The sequence below is a fragment of the Schistocerca cancellata genome, chromosome 2 (genome assembly GCF_023864275.1).
Source record: "Schistocerca cancellata isolate TAMUIC-IGC-003103 chromosome 2, iqSchCanc2.1, whole genome shotgun sequence".
Taxonomy (NCBI): domain Eukaryota; kingdom Metazoa; phylum Arthropoda; class Insecta; order Orthoptera; family Acrididae; genus Schistocerca; species Schistocerca cancellata.
This window is the reverse complement of record NC_064627.1, coordinates 769,563,085-769,577,125: the sequence shown is the minus strand read 5'-3', so window position 1 is coordinate 769,577,125 and position 14,041 is coordinate 769,563,085. Positions and strand designations below refer to the sequence as shown.

The window sequence follows — 14,041 nt, the reverse complement described above, 5'->3', positions numbered from 1 at the left end:
TCACACATAGCCCTCCTTATGCTAACTTTGGCATCGTTTAGCTTCTGTTTGTCTGAGAGGTTTTGGCTGCGTTTAAACTTGGAGTGAAGCTCTCTTTGCTTTCGCAGATCCTATTTGATGGTGTCGCTGGTGCACACCACCAACCGTTTTTCGGTGTTGGACTCCACATACTGACCGCACAAGAAAGCTGATGCTTCTGTGGACACCATGGAGCAGGATCCTCCTACTTCTGTGTCCTGTAGTAGTGACTCTTCATACGCTGTCACTCAGCAGCCACTGAGGTGATGCCACTCTATCTCTTCCTCATCATGACTCTCCTTCAGTGGGACGTTTACGGCCTTCGATCCCACAAAGAGGATTTACAGCTGCTTTTAGCATCGCAGCATCTCCTTGTACTCTGCCTTCAGGAAATGAAATTGTACCCTAACAACTGCTTTGAGCTTTCACATTTCTTACCGATTTGTTTTGACCTTCCCCCTGAGGTCAACATTCCATCTCATGGGGGCATCGTGCTGCTCATACGGGATGACATTCATAGTCAACCCATCTCCCTGACTACCCATCTTCAAGCTGTTGCAGTTCACCTTTTCCTTCCCCATCTGACTTTTTCCTTCTGTTCCAGTTATGTCCCTCCATCATTCGATGTCACGAGGGAAGACTTCCATGAACTTATTGGGCAACTACCTCTCCCATTTTTGCTACTCAGTGCCTTAGATGCGCATCATCCCTCCGTGGTTCTCCCAGGATCTGTCAGAGATGTGCCCTCATGGCTGACCTTCTTAACCAACTTAACCTCTTCTGCCTTAACACTGGAGCACCCACTTTCCTTTCTGACTCCTCACACACCTATTCCCATTTGGACCTATCCTTCTGCACTGCCCAGCTTGCCAATTGTCTTGAGTAGTCTGTTCTTCTTGACACCTACTCGAACGACCATTTCCTGTGTGCTATCCGTTTGCTGACTCCAACCCCACAATCCGCGAATGGAAATGAGCTCTCTGCATTTTTAACCGTCATCCTAAGATGGCAAACTGCATTCATTACAAACAGATGTTTGCAAAGTGTCATCGTGTTCTTCGGGATAGCAAAAGAGCTAGGTGGATTTCGTTCACTAGTTCTCGTAACAGTTCCACCCTTCCTCTGTCATGTGGGCCAAACTCCGATGGCTCTCTGGGACCAAGATCCATTCCCAAATTTCCGACCTGGCAGTAACAGACACTGTCATCGTGGACCCTATTGCTATCTCCAACACCTTGGGCCACCATTTTGCAGAAGTTTCGTGCTCTTCTCACTCTCGCCCTGCCTTCCTCCATTGGAAATGAGCAGAGGAGGCTCAGGTGATACCCTTCTCTTTTCCGAATTGTGAGTGCTACAATGCCACATTTACTATGAGGAGCTAGAGCGTGCTCTCGGTCCATCCTAATCCTCCGCCACAGGACCAGACACCATCCACATTCAGATGTTGCAGCAATTTTCCTTGCAGGCAGGCACTTTATACTTAACACTTACAACTGCATTTGGGCACAGGGCACATTTCCTGGTCCCTGGTGTGAAGCCACAATCATTCCCATACCTAAGCCCAGTAAGGACAAAAATGTTCCTTCTAGCTACTGCCCCATTTCTCTTACCAGATGCGTTTGCAAGGTGATGGAACATATGATTCATGCCCAGCTGGCGTGGTGGCTCGGGTCTCGCAATTTACTGACGAATGCACAGTGTGGAATTCAAGTGCAGCATTCTGCAGTTGACCATCTCATTACTTTGTCCATCATGTCATGAATGGTTTTCTGCAGAAACCCCAGGCTGTGGCTGCGTTTTTTGATTTGGAGAAGATCTACGAAGGTCTGCTGGAGAAATGGTATCCTCCGTACTCTTTATACATGTGGGGCTTCCATGGCCACCTGCCCTTTTCCTTCAGCCATTTTTAAAAGACAGATTTTTCAAGGTGCGTGTGGTTTTTGCCTTGTTGTACACCTTTATCCAGGAAAATTGTATGCCTCATGGATCCATCCTGAGTGTCGTCCTCTTTGCTACGCATTAACCCTATAATGGCCTGTCTCCCGCCCAGCATCTCCGGCTCCCTCTTTGTTGATGATTTTGTCAACTATTGCAGTTCTCCATAGACCTGTCTTACTAAGCGTCATCTCCAGCGATGTCTTGATCGTCTTTACTACTGGAGCATTGACAATGGCTTTCGCTTTTCCACTGACAAAACCGTTTGTATGGATTTCTGGCAATGCAATTTGTTTCTCCCACAATCTTAACATCTTGGGCTTGTTGCCCTTCCATTCATTGAAACTACGAAATTCCTGAGGTTCATGCTCGGTAGGAAACACTCTTGGTCCTCCCATATGTCTTACCTGGCAGCCTGCCGTACGGTGTTTCTCAATGTCCTACATGTCCTTAATGGTACTTCTTTGGGTGTCGATCGAACCACCCTCCTCCATTTGTACCAGACCCCTTGTCCATACGAAACTCAACTATGGGTGCTTTGTTTTTCCGTTTGCACGTCCATCCCTTTTATACTGTCTCAACACTATCCACCACCTTGTCATCCGTTTGGCCACGGGCGCCTTTTATACTAGCCTGGTTGAGAGTCTGTATGTTGAAGCTGCTGAACTACCACAGTCCTACCACCATGACTTTCTCCTCGTCAGGTATGCATGCCATTTGTCTGCCGTGCGTGGCCACCCATCCTATGCCTTCTTCTTCGATGATTCCTTTGATTACCAGTAGGGGGCACATCCCTCTTCCCTGTTACCTCCTGGAGTCCACTTTTGGCACTTGCAACGGCAGCTTAACCTCACACTACTTGCAACTTCCCCGGTGGATTGAACCCTTCACCACCTTGGCTTCTTGAAGCAGCCCATGTATCAGGCTATGGAGTACATCCAGCGACACAGCCTTTTCTATTGTGTCCTGTGCTCATATTCACTCAACACCCTTCAAAGTCTATGCATGCTGTACACAGCCAATCCCTTAGTGCAGCAGGTCCAGGAAAACTGTCACTTGCTCACTCTTGATGGAGCGAGTGTGAAGTTTCTCTGGGTTCCTGGTCATGTTGGTGTGACAGAAAATGAGGCTGCTGACGCTGCTGCCAAGGCTGCAGTCCTCGTACCTCAGCCTGCTAGTACCTATATTCCGTGTGACGATCTCTGTGTTCCCGTCTGTCAGGAAGTGTCCCTTTGGCATCACCAATTGTCCTCCCTTCACAGTAATAAGCTCCACCTTATTAAGCCTCACCCAGTGGCTTGGACGACCTCCTCTCGGCCCTCCCACCGGGAGGAGGTCATTTTAACTAGGCTGTGTATTGGCCACTGCCTTTTTAGCCATCGTAATTTAATGAGTGGTGCTAGCCCACTACTTTGTACATGTTGTGCCCAAGTTTTTACCATCCACCACATCCTGATGGAATGACTACTTTTAAACCATTTACGTTCCCGCTTGGGTTTGCGATCTGATTTATCGGCCGTTTTAGCAAATGATGCGCGGGCTGTCAAACATGTTTCACTTTTCATCCACCAAAGTAATATGGTGAATGCCATTTAATTTTTATTTTTGGATCTCTATTTCTGTATGGTGTCTCTTTTAGCCCTTTCTTCCATGTGCCTGTTTTTAGCTGTCTTCTATTATGTCAGTTGGGACTGACGTATTGTCGTTTTGTAACTCTTCTGTCTTTCTTGTTCTGTAATTTTGACTTGGGTGCGTATGACACGTTGTTTTTAACACCCTAAAGAAAAAAAAGAAACAAAACCAAAAGTTTACATTAAATTTTTAATAAAATGACTGGTTTTTAATTTGAGCAGGTAAAAAAATAGCTTTTTGAGGTGTAAGAATTAAATTTGCAAATTGTATGTTGAAAGAAGAAATATGGTAGGCAGTTTTTGGATATTTGTAAAAAGAAAATTCTGAGAGGAGAGGCCAAATAAAAAGTAACTGTTAACTGCAAGTATTACTGATCTTGGTTCATATCACAAGAAGGCTTGCAAAATAAGCTATAAATGTAAATTTTGACATCTTTTTCATGTAACTTTAGTTAAGTAATAAACTGCCTCCATAGCTGAGGTAGCTAATGCCCACACATGTGGTGGCACTTGACCAAGAAATGTCCAGTTTGAATCATGTAAATGGAAGAAAATTTCATCATCAGTTTTTAACCAGCAAGGGGATAATGATGTAAGAGTTCCATAGAACTGGACTTCTCCTGATTTAATTCCTAACTTCTGTGCAGTCTCTGTTGAGTGAGAACATGTGAAACAGTTGATGGTGATTTGTCAGTTGGATGAGGATATTAAACTTCATTGATACCTTGTTGCTATTTTTTTTGTCCGTCATCATCATCATCATTGTTGCAAATGCGACCTCGCTTTACATCTACTTATCAGTCACAGGCAATATACAGTTAATCTTATAAGCAACAGACATGCAGATGGTGGTCATGAACAGAAAGAACAACAAATATGTTTTTAAAGAAATTTTTATCAGCCAACAACTGAGGTATTTTAACCCTTTGAGGTACATAAGAAAACTAAAGTGCTAGTGATTAAAATTTTTGTATCTCTGTGGTAACTGGAGGTTTTATAAACAAAATAGGTTATTATTTCAAACATTTTTATTTGTACTGCTAAAAAAAAAGCTGGGAGGTATTTGTCTGTGGTCCTTAAAGGACAGTTACAGAACACATTACACTTAATACATTGAAAAATTACAGAGGCTATGTATATGTTGTCTGTTTGATGTGAAATTCTGCAAATCAGTTTCTGCTTGAAGTAAAGCCTAAATTAATACCACACTGTTCACAAATATTGTAAGTGCAATTTTCAACACACTTTGAAGCACAATGAACACATCTCCTCCTTACGTCTGATTTTATCATTCGGTGCTCTGGACTCTTTGGATTGCAACTGGTCTGCAACCTTCTTGATGTTTTCACTACTGTTGATAAATTTATTTGTCGACTTGAATAATTTCGAATTAGATTTCTCGCAATGCATTGTCTGAACTCTAGGGATGATAGTGTTGATTTGAATCCTGATTCTTCTGCCAATTTTGAATATATTACATACGAATTGTTTACACCAATGTCAAGAAAATCAAAGAAAATTCTCAGGTAATACTTAATCTTTGCCTTTCTGTCGCTCTCATTAGTCACTTCCTTCTGGTCCATAATGTCCACCCCTCCAATTCACTTGTTGTACTTTCTTATCATAAGAGGACACTGAACATTGATCTTTTCAGAAGAACCAGACTGACGCCTATTCACTGTCGTACATGGTATTGGGGAAATAAAATTAGTCAGTAGAAAAACTGGCTTATTATCCATCCATTTGAGGATTGTCAGACCATTGCTACTGAGACTGTATAAATCACCTCTTTTCTTTTCCTTGCCTGGAGGGAATGTCTTTGGGATGTTTTTACGATTGGTGCGCACTGTTCCACATGATCTGATATTTTGTAAACCAAGGTAATATACTGCAAAGCTGGAGAGTTAAAAAAGTTATTTATGTAAATTTCACATCCCAGTCCAGATAGTGATTTTTTTCAGTTGCAGAACTACTGACTCACCAAGCCGTACTTCAGGACATGAGTTTTCTTTTTTTTTTTTCCAGTGTATAAATCACACTCAAATAGGTAGCCAGTTTCCGAATCACATATGCACCACATTTTGAAACCCCATTTGACTGGCTTATTTTTGACATACTGTCGCATAATATTATGTCCTTTGAATCTGATCATATGCTCATCTACAGATTGAGCACTAAGAGATTCCTGGAAGGTTTTGTTCAAATGGGTAATTACAGGTCTCACTTTGTATGTGTGGTCTGCCTTTATTGACTGATCTGCATTGTTGGAAAAATGTAAGTACTTTCGAATCTCTTCAAACCGATGTAGTGGCATAATCTGAGCTATATAAGGAACACCTAAATTGGGTTCAGTTGCCCAGTAGCTTCCAAATGTAGGCAAAATATGGTACCCCATTACCAGTTTCATACCAAGAAATGCCTTGATTTCATCCTCATATGTGCTGAATGTGTTGCCTGATTGTTCTGCATACCGAATACTTTCAGGAATTAATATATCATGCACCAAATCTTTTAGGACAATAGTGGAAGAAAAATTTTCAAAAGGCTATGGCATTTCACGATTTTCATGGACACTAAACAAAAGCACTTTTGCAAATTCGTGATTCATGTTAACGCTGAACTGTCTTGGTTGGTAAGTTCTGGACCATTTAAATTCTGGTAAATCTGGTAGGGAATCAGGTACCTCAGCATTTGGTTCTGATATTTCGTCTGTATGCCTTTGTTTGCTAGATGGGCTACGTATTTCTTTATCAGGATCTTCTATAATAACATGTTCTCTTTCATCTTCCATATCTCCTTCAAGAAAAATTTTATCTTCTTCATCCAGTAACAGATTATCTTCGTCATCACCACTGCAAGCCTCCAAAATTGGCACAACACTTTCATCAGTGATGAAAAATTCTCTTTTTCTGGAGCACATGACCTAAAAGCAGATTTGCAATTATACCAGTACAAATTTTTTCTGCTTATTTAATAAAATGAAAGATAATATATTTTCAACCGAATTTTAAATACGATTCTGCATGTTTTTTTTTTTTTCCTCCGTAATAGTAACGATTTCATGACATTCAACAAGTACACAAATTACCATTGTGGTACATTGGGACAACTATGTCCCAAAGAATGAAAATAAAGATTTACTCTGATGAAATACATTTATTTTCTAAATGAATGGTCTAAAGTAAAAGAGAAACTTAATTGAATATACTTTCAATCTTTGACAGTAAGGCAGAGAGCACAATACACACACAATAAGTGAATAAATTTGTGTGTCTGCTCGAAGTGAGAACCACCAACAATAACCGACGACTAATAGTAGTTATAATAATTGTTGCTACCAAAGATGTATGATATTAAAGAAAACAAATATCTCTACTTCAAGTAGAACATCTGCAGCACGTCAACTGTGATTACAGTCCAATTAGTAAGGTGATTTATATGTGGCACAAATGTGTCCCATGTATGTGAAAGGGTTAAAGGAATATATAGATGGGTTATACAAGGGAGACATAGTTGAAGACAGTATTATAGAAAGATGAGAGTGTGCAAATAAATATGAGATAGGTGGTGTGGTACTGTGAGACAGGGCACTGTATGACCTAAGTCCAAGCAATGATCCTGGAATAGATGACATTCCTTTATGAGTATTGAGATCCTTGGGAGAGCCATCCATGACAAAACTACTCCACCTGATTGGAAGCTGAGTGAAACAGGCAAAATACCATCAGACTTTGAGAAGACTGTAATAATTCTAATTCCAAAGAAGGTAGGTGCTGCCAGGTGTGAATATTACCTAACAGTTAGTTTGATATGTTGTAGCTGCAAAGTACTGACACAAATTATTTAATGATGAGAAACAAATCTCAGTGGAATTCAGTCTGGATTCCAGAGAAATGTAGGAACACTCAAGGCAGTACTGTCTCAAGAGTATAGGATGAAGAGAGGGAAATCTAAATTATAGCATTTGTAGATCTAGAGAAAGATAGAGACACTGCTGATTGGAATGCACTCTTTAAAATTCTGTAGATAGCAGGAGGAAAAATGGGGAGCACAAATGTGTCTAAAATTCATAAAGAAGTCAGGCTGATGTTATAAGAATGAAGGACATGAAAGGGAAACAGTTCTGATAATTGAGGAGGGAGTGTAGCATATCTCCGACGTTACTCAGTTGACACACTGAGCGAACAGTAAAGAAAATTGAAGGAGGCATTGGGAAGAGGATTAAATTTCAGAGAGAAGAAATAAAAATGTAAGGTTTGCCAATGACATTGTAATTATGACAGAAACAGACTTTAAGAGACATGTCGAACAAAGAGAAGTTGAACAAAATGTATATCATCTTGAAAAGAGGTTATAAGATGAGTATTAAAAAGAATTGAAATGAGAGTAATAGAGTATAGTCGAATTAAATCAGGTGGTGCTAAGGAAATTCAGTATGGAGATAATACAATAAAAGTTATGGACATGATTTTGTTATTTGGGCGCCAAATTTCTGAAAGAGTTCTGTTCGATAGAGCAGGGTTATTATAAAACTGTAAATGAAAATTGAAGCCTTAAATGCAGTAACTGTTTGGATGCCCAATTGATATATCATATAAAATGGAGAAATTGGCCAGAGAAAATACTAACCCATATGCGCATTTTTTGAGTTATTACATGCTGTATGTTTGGTTCAGTTCAAAGAGAACATGAGTACAATAAAACAAAATAATTTGTATAGTAGACAGTGGTTTCTAGTGATGAACAAAAGGAACCATGTTTCGTACATTTGGAAACACAACAGATACCATGATTAGACTAATCCTTACTAAAATGAGGTTTATAACTGAAAACTGGGCTTGTTTTACAAGGCAATACAAACTCACTCTCTCTATAGTGTTGAAGAATTATGTGGATGTTTCCAAAGTTTGAAAATGGCACACTCCACTGTAAAGTGAATGACTCATTCTAGAAACAGTCTCATAAGCTGTAGTTAACATAGTTATCTTCTTCCAGAAGTGCTAGTCCAACAAGGTGTGTAAGAGAGCTTCTGTGAAGTATGGAAAATAGGAAAGTGGTACTAGCAGAACTAAAACTGTGAGGCCATATTGTGAGTCATGGCTGTCGGTAAGAGCATTGTGCCTGAAAACTAAGGTTCTGTGTTCACATTCTGGTCTGGCACACAGTTTTAATATGTTAGGAAGTTTTCAAAACAGAACACATTCTACTATAGTGTGAAAGCTTCATTGTGGCTCCATGTGGCTTTTCATGTATGATGTTGTTGTGTGTAGAAAAGTTAAAGAATTGTACAAAAATGCAGGAAAATCTGCAGAAGATTGATACGTGGTACAGGTTTTGACATTTAATGCACAATATGCATACATAGGCAAATAGACTCTTTATTGTTTGTTTACATGATTGATACTGGTCTCTCCAGTTTATTTGTTATTATAAATTTGTTTTCTGTTACAGATGATTGGGTAGCTTATATTAGTCAGTTTTCATCAAAACTGTCAGCTGTTTATTTTTAACAAACTGATTTCATGTAAGCTTGGAGATACATAATGCTCAGAACTTGTTACTCTCATTGCTGTTTTTGGATTCAGATTTATCCACTTTGTTTTCTCATATTCATATAGTTTTTTGTTATCATCTAAAATATAGTGAAAAATAGACAACACAGTTTTTTCAAGTACTTCATTTTCTTGTGCAGGATACATAGAAGAGGACCAGTTTTATCTGGATTGGGCACATCTGCAGCCATTGTTGAGCTTCCATGCTGGCACATTAGCAGTGGTTAGTGTGGGTTTGCTGTTTGCTCTGGTGATGCCCTTAGCTGGACTCATCCTCTGTTGCTGCCGATGTTGCCGTTCTTCACGACGCCCCCGAACTGAAAAGCACAGAGATGGATGCCGGCGTTTATTATATGGTACATTATTGGCAGCTGTTGCAACAATAATATTGTAAGTTTATCGATCACTTGTTTTGTATTATTCTGTGAGTGATAAATGTAGAATTATAAATATTAACATAAATGTAGCCCTATGACAACTGGTATAGTGTGTGAAAATTAATGAGCATTGTGTCATATTGATCTTATTTCAAAAGTGGTAATCAAACCCTGTGTCATTTAATATAATAAAGCCCAACATTACCTTTTCTTTCTACAAAAGAGCACTTAATCAGTTCCCAAAACTGAAAGGGATTAAAACTGGACTTCAGATAACAAAACTCCACTTTTTGAAAACAGTAGTTCTTAAAATAAAAACAAACATTGGTATAAAGGAAGAAAGTTATAAAGGGAATTGATGGTAGTGGAGGGAGGGCAAAGCAAGCAAATGTATAACTGTCATTCTTTTATTGTGTATCATACCACACACATGTAATTCATTGTTTTCAGGACAGGATTTCACAGCATGTAGACTGTAGCGGTAGGTTTGGTATGTCTAGTACATTGACCTTTGGCATGATTATAATTTGCATAAAGAGATGCTTTTTTATTGCTGCAGCAGAAGTTGCATGTGACTTACTTGCTTGTTAACTAAATTTACTGTAATATTCTCCCATTCTTAGTAACATGGTGGTAAAGAGGTGAACAATACAGAAGCCATACTTAGTAGGCTGGCAACATGTGCATTTTTATGCTAGATCTGATGAAATTGATTTTGAGCACTTGATGTAATTATATTGTGGAGAGCAGCCTTACAACAATGATCATAATTTTCCAGACATATGTCTGTGCTTGATTTTCATCTGTGAACAGCAGTATGTCATCTTAGTTATTGGTAATTATAAATTTAAAATGAGAAATGTAGTGTAGTAGTTCACTGTCAGCCATGCACTGGATGTTAGTTATTTACATAATAAAATGAAACATCATATTGACGTTATTTTATTATATGGCAACCAGTTTTGGTGACTCAGTGCACTATCTTCTGGCTGGTATGCATGAAGAGTAGTGATAGTGTCATCAACTTATGAATTGTGCAAATACAAAGACAGATTAAAAACAGAATAAGAATAAAGAACCATACTGTGTAAGTGAATTTACAGTAATCATTTGATAAAAACCAACAGATACATCCATTGTCACATACACATTGTACAAATGTACTATTTATTAATAAAATCATTAATTAAATATTCCACAATTAGAAATTGGTTAGGTAGGTGACACATTAAACTGCAAAATCCTGAAATAACCTACCAGTCTACAAAAATTGCTGTAGAAAATGATAGATATATAAAAGAAACAACTACTACTTCATAACTAAATAAGCCACAGAAAAATGCATCTATGTGCAAGTAGTCCTTGCAAAAGGACATCATCAACAGTTATCTAAGTGTCAGTGTAGGTAAAGCAATCAAAATGACAGTATACGTATATCTATATGTCTTGTTGAAGTTATAAAATGCAGAGATGAAAATAATACATGGGAATATTTATGTCATATGCATAAAATGAATGTCCAAGAACACATAATAAAGCCAAATGTAGGAAACCACCTATGTCATGCAATACACAGACTATACAAAACCCAAGATAATGTTCTGGATGAACAACATACACACATCCATGTGCAGGTAGCCTGTACAAAAGAACAGCATCAATAAAATCTAAATGTCAGTATTGGTAAAGCTATCTAAACGACAATATAAACATAATAGAGGGAAACATTCCACGTGGGAAAAATATATCTAAAAAGAAAGATGATGAGACTTACCAAACAAAAGCGCTGGCAGGTCGATAGACACACAAACAAACACTAACATACACACAAAATTCAAGCTTTCGCAACCAACGGTTGCCTCATCAGGAAAGAGGGAAGGAGAGGGAAAGACGAAAGGATTTGGGTTTTAAGGGAGAGGGTAAGGAGTCATTCCAATCCCGGGAGCAGAAAGACTTACCTTAGGGGGAAAAAAGGACAGGTAAACACTCGCGCACACACACACATATCCATCCGCATATACACAGACACAAGCAGACATTTGTAAAGGCAAAGAGTTTGGGCAGAGAGCATAGACAGATGACTGTTAAGCTGGGTACCCTGTACCCTATACCCTGTACACTTTACCCTATATCCAATCCAGTACTCACTAGAAGGCATACCCGTACCATTTATGTCATACCATACCGAAAAGTAGTACTAGTTTGTGAGGATGCAGTATCGCATAGTGGACACCTTATCAGTTTCTACCTGTACAGTAACGAAAAATATTTGAATAGAACACCACATGAAAAGTTCACCACAGGTATTCGACCAAATTCTTTCGGTATTTGCTGACTCATATATTTGGATGTTCCATTTTGAATGTTTCTCGAGTCGGTTGGTGGTTCGTGGTTGCAAACACATCATCATTGTTACAGGTACTTGTGATGTTTTCATTTAATGATAGTTATTTGAGTTGTACCTTCTGGTACTCATTGTTTTTTTATGTCATTTTAAATAGTACTCTATGGAAGCCAGTTCGTATACATTGGCCTCTCATGGGACCATGTATATGATTAGTGTTCACCCCCTCAGCATTAGCTAAGATGAGTTCCTCTGTGCTTTCAGTGGTGTTGTGTGTATTTTGTATATGCTTGTACGGCTTGTGTCCTGTAACTGTTGGGAAGGGTTTCCTGTATTGATGTATACTTTCTTGATAAAGTGTCATATTAGTTGGGGTTTCTCCTGTGTTCTCATATCAGAGGTGCATCGTTTATGGTGGTGGGGTGTTGTGTTGTCTGTTACACTTTGTCTTATGATTCTGCAGTTACACTCTTTTCTCCCTACACAACCCCTCCCCTTCCCCGCCATCTGTCCTTTTCCTGTTATTTATAAGCAACAGATCACATTTTCTTTTATAACTGTTATAGCATGGACTGTGTACATGCCTCTAATGCAGTCTTATTGGTAAATGATTGTTTCATGTTACAATTATTACTGGACTTATTTTGGGTTACCTGATCGTGCTTGGTGTCATCCACGATACACGGATTGTAGCATATTGTGGAGTGTTCTCTGGATGAAGATCTGTGCTGACACGTGTGTTGTCATCATTGGCCTTTCATCACATGCTTGGTGGTAGAACTTCATGTTTTAGCCCAACAATTTCACTAGATATCGTCAAATGTGTCTCTCTTTTTGATGTGCAGTTATTTTAGTCATGTGCCACACATTTAGTGTATGCAGCAGTCTTCAGTTTTATATGGGTTTGCATTTACCCTCACTTGGGTTCCACTGCACGTGATGTATGGCATTGCCAATGGTTTTGTTTGAAGTATCTATAGCCGACTCATGGATTACTATCATGTGTTCGTAGTTTTACAGTAAAGAGTCACACTGGAATTACTAATGATTTGTTACTGGTGTGTAGTGTGCCCTTCTCACTATTTGATTAATAATGTGGTTCTCTGTTAGACAACATGTGTGTCTTTCATATGAGATTTTCTTTTACATGAATGTAATGGATTTTGGTTTTAATTTGTTTTAAATGATTAAGGGTGTATTGGTTTGCAATATATTTTTTCATAGGTATATGCTACTCTAAATTTCATTTTAAAATTTTATTTTGTTTGTTACAGAGTATCTACCTTAACGTTCTTCTGACTGTTCTCTATCTTGACTTGTCTACTGATGTGTAACCATAATGCCTGTAACATTTATTGAATTTGTAGTATGTGACTGTCTGGGCCTTTTCCTGGTTGCACAGGTCATATTGAGTTTAGTATAAGTGGTTATTTTACACCATTACACCACTTGCAACACCGTTCAGTTATGTGTATGGATTCCATACAGATATTCCATGTTTTTCTTTTATGGCATGAATATTTTCTTCACATGTCCAGGCCATATCTGACCGTATTTGGTACAGGATTTATGGATAGGTCATATTTATTTTATTTCTGTTGACCGCTTTGTTTAGATACAACTCGTTGATCAACTCTTACATACTGTTACGGAGAATGCAGTATTTTGTGTGTGTCCAATATGTATGGTTAACTTCTCATGTGGTTTACCATTCAGATATTTTTCTGTTACTCGATGGGTAGATACTAATGAGATATCCTTTATGTTGTGCTGCATCGTCACAGACGAGTACCACTTTTTGGTATGGTATGATGTAGGTGGTCTGGGTGTGTCTTGTAGTGGGTAGAGGGTAGCCACCTTAACACTCGTCTGTCTGTCATCTAGTTAGCCTTGCAACTTTAATGCCTGTGACATTTGCTGAAGGTACATTGTATTACTGGCTGGATTTTTACCTGGGTACTCAAGTTCTGCAGAGGGTGTTGTAAGTGGCTGTCTTGCACCATTACACCTTTTTTTGATATTACCAAGTTGTATATGCTGGTTTCATACCAATTCTCCCTGTGTTATTTTATGAGACAAGTTTTACCTTCACACGTTGGGGCCATATTTCATCGTATTCGATTCTGGGTATATGGATAGGTCCTATTTATTTCTGGTGTTTTTGTGTATTGTGGTTGTTGATTG

At 38.8% G+C, this 14,041-nt stretch overlaps 1 protein-coding gene across 4 annotated transcripts in view; it reads left to right on the top strand.

Moving 5' to 3' along the window:
- LOC126162595 (prominin-like protein) overlaps positions 1-14,041 on the top strand; it is a 510,115-nt gene that overhangs the window by 241,164 nt on the left and 254,910 nt on the right. For all 4 annotated transcript variants that reach the window (XM_049919200.1, XM_049919201.1, XM_049919199.1 and 1 more), the window contains one exon: positions 9,277-9,526. In XM_049919200.1, coding sequence (XP_049775157.1) covers positions 9,277-9,526 — 250 coding nt within the window. The remainder of the gene's footprint in view (positions 1-9,276; positions 9,527-14,041) is intronic.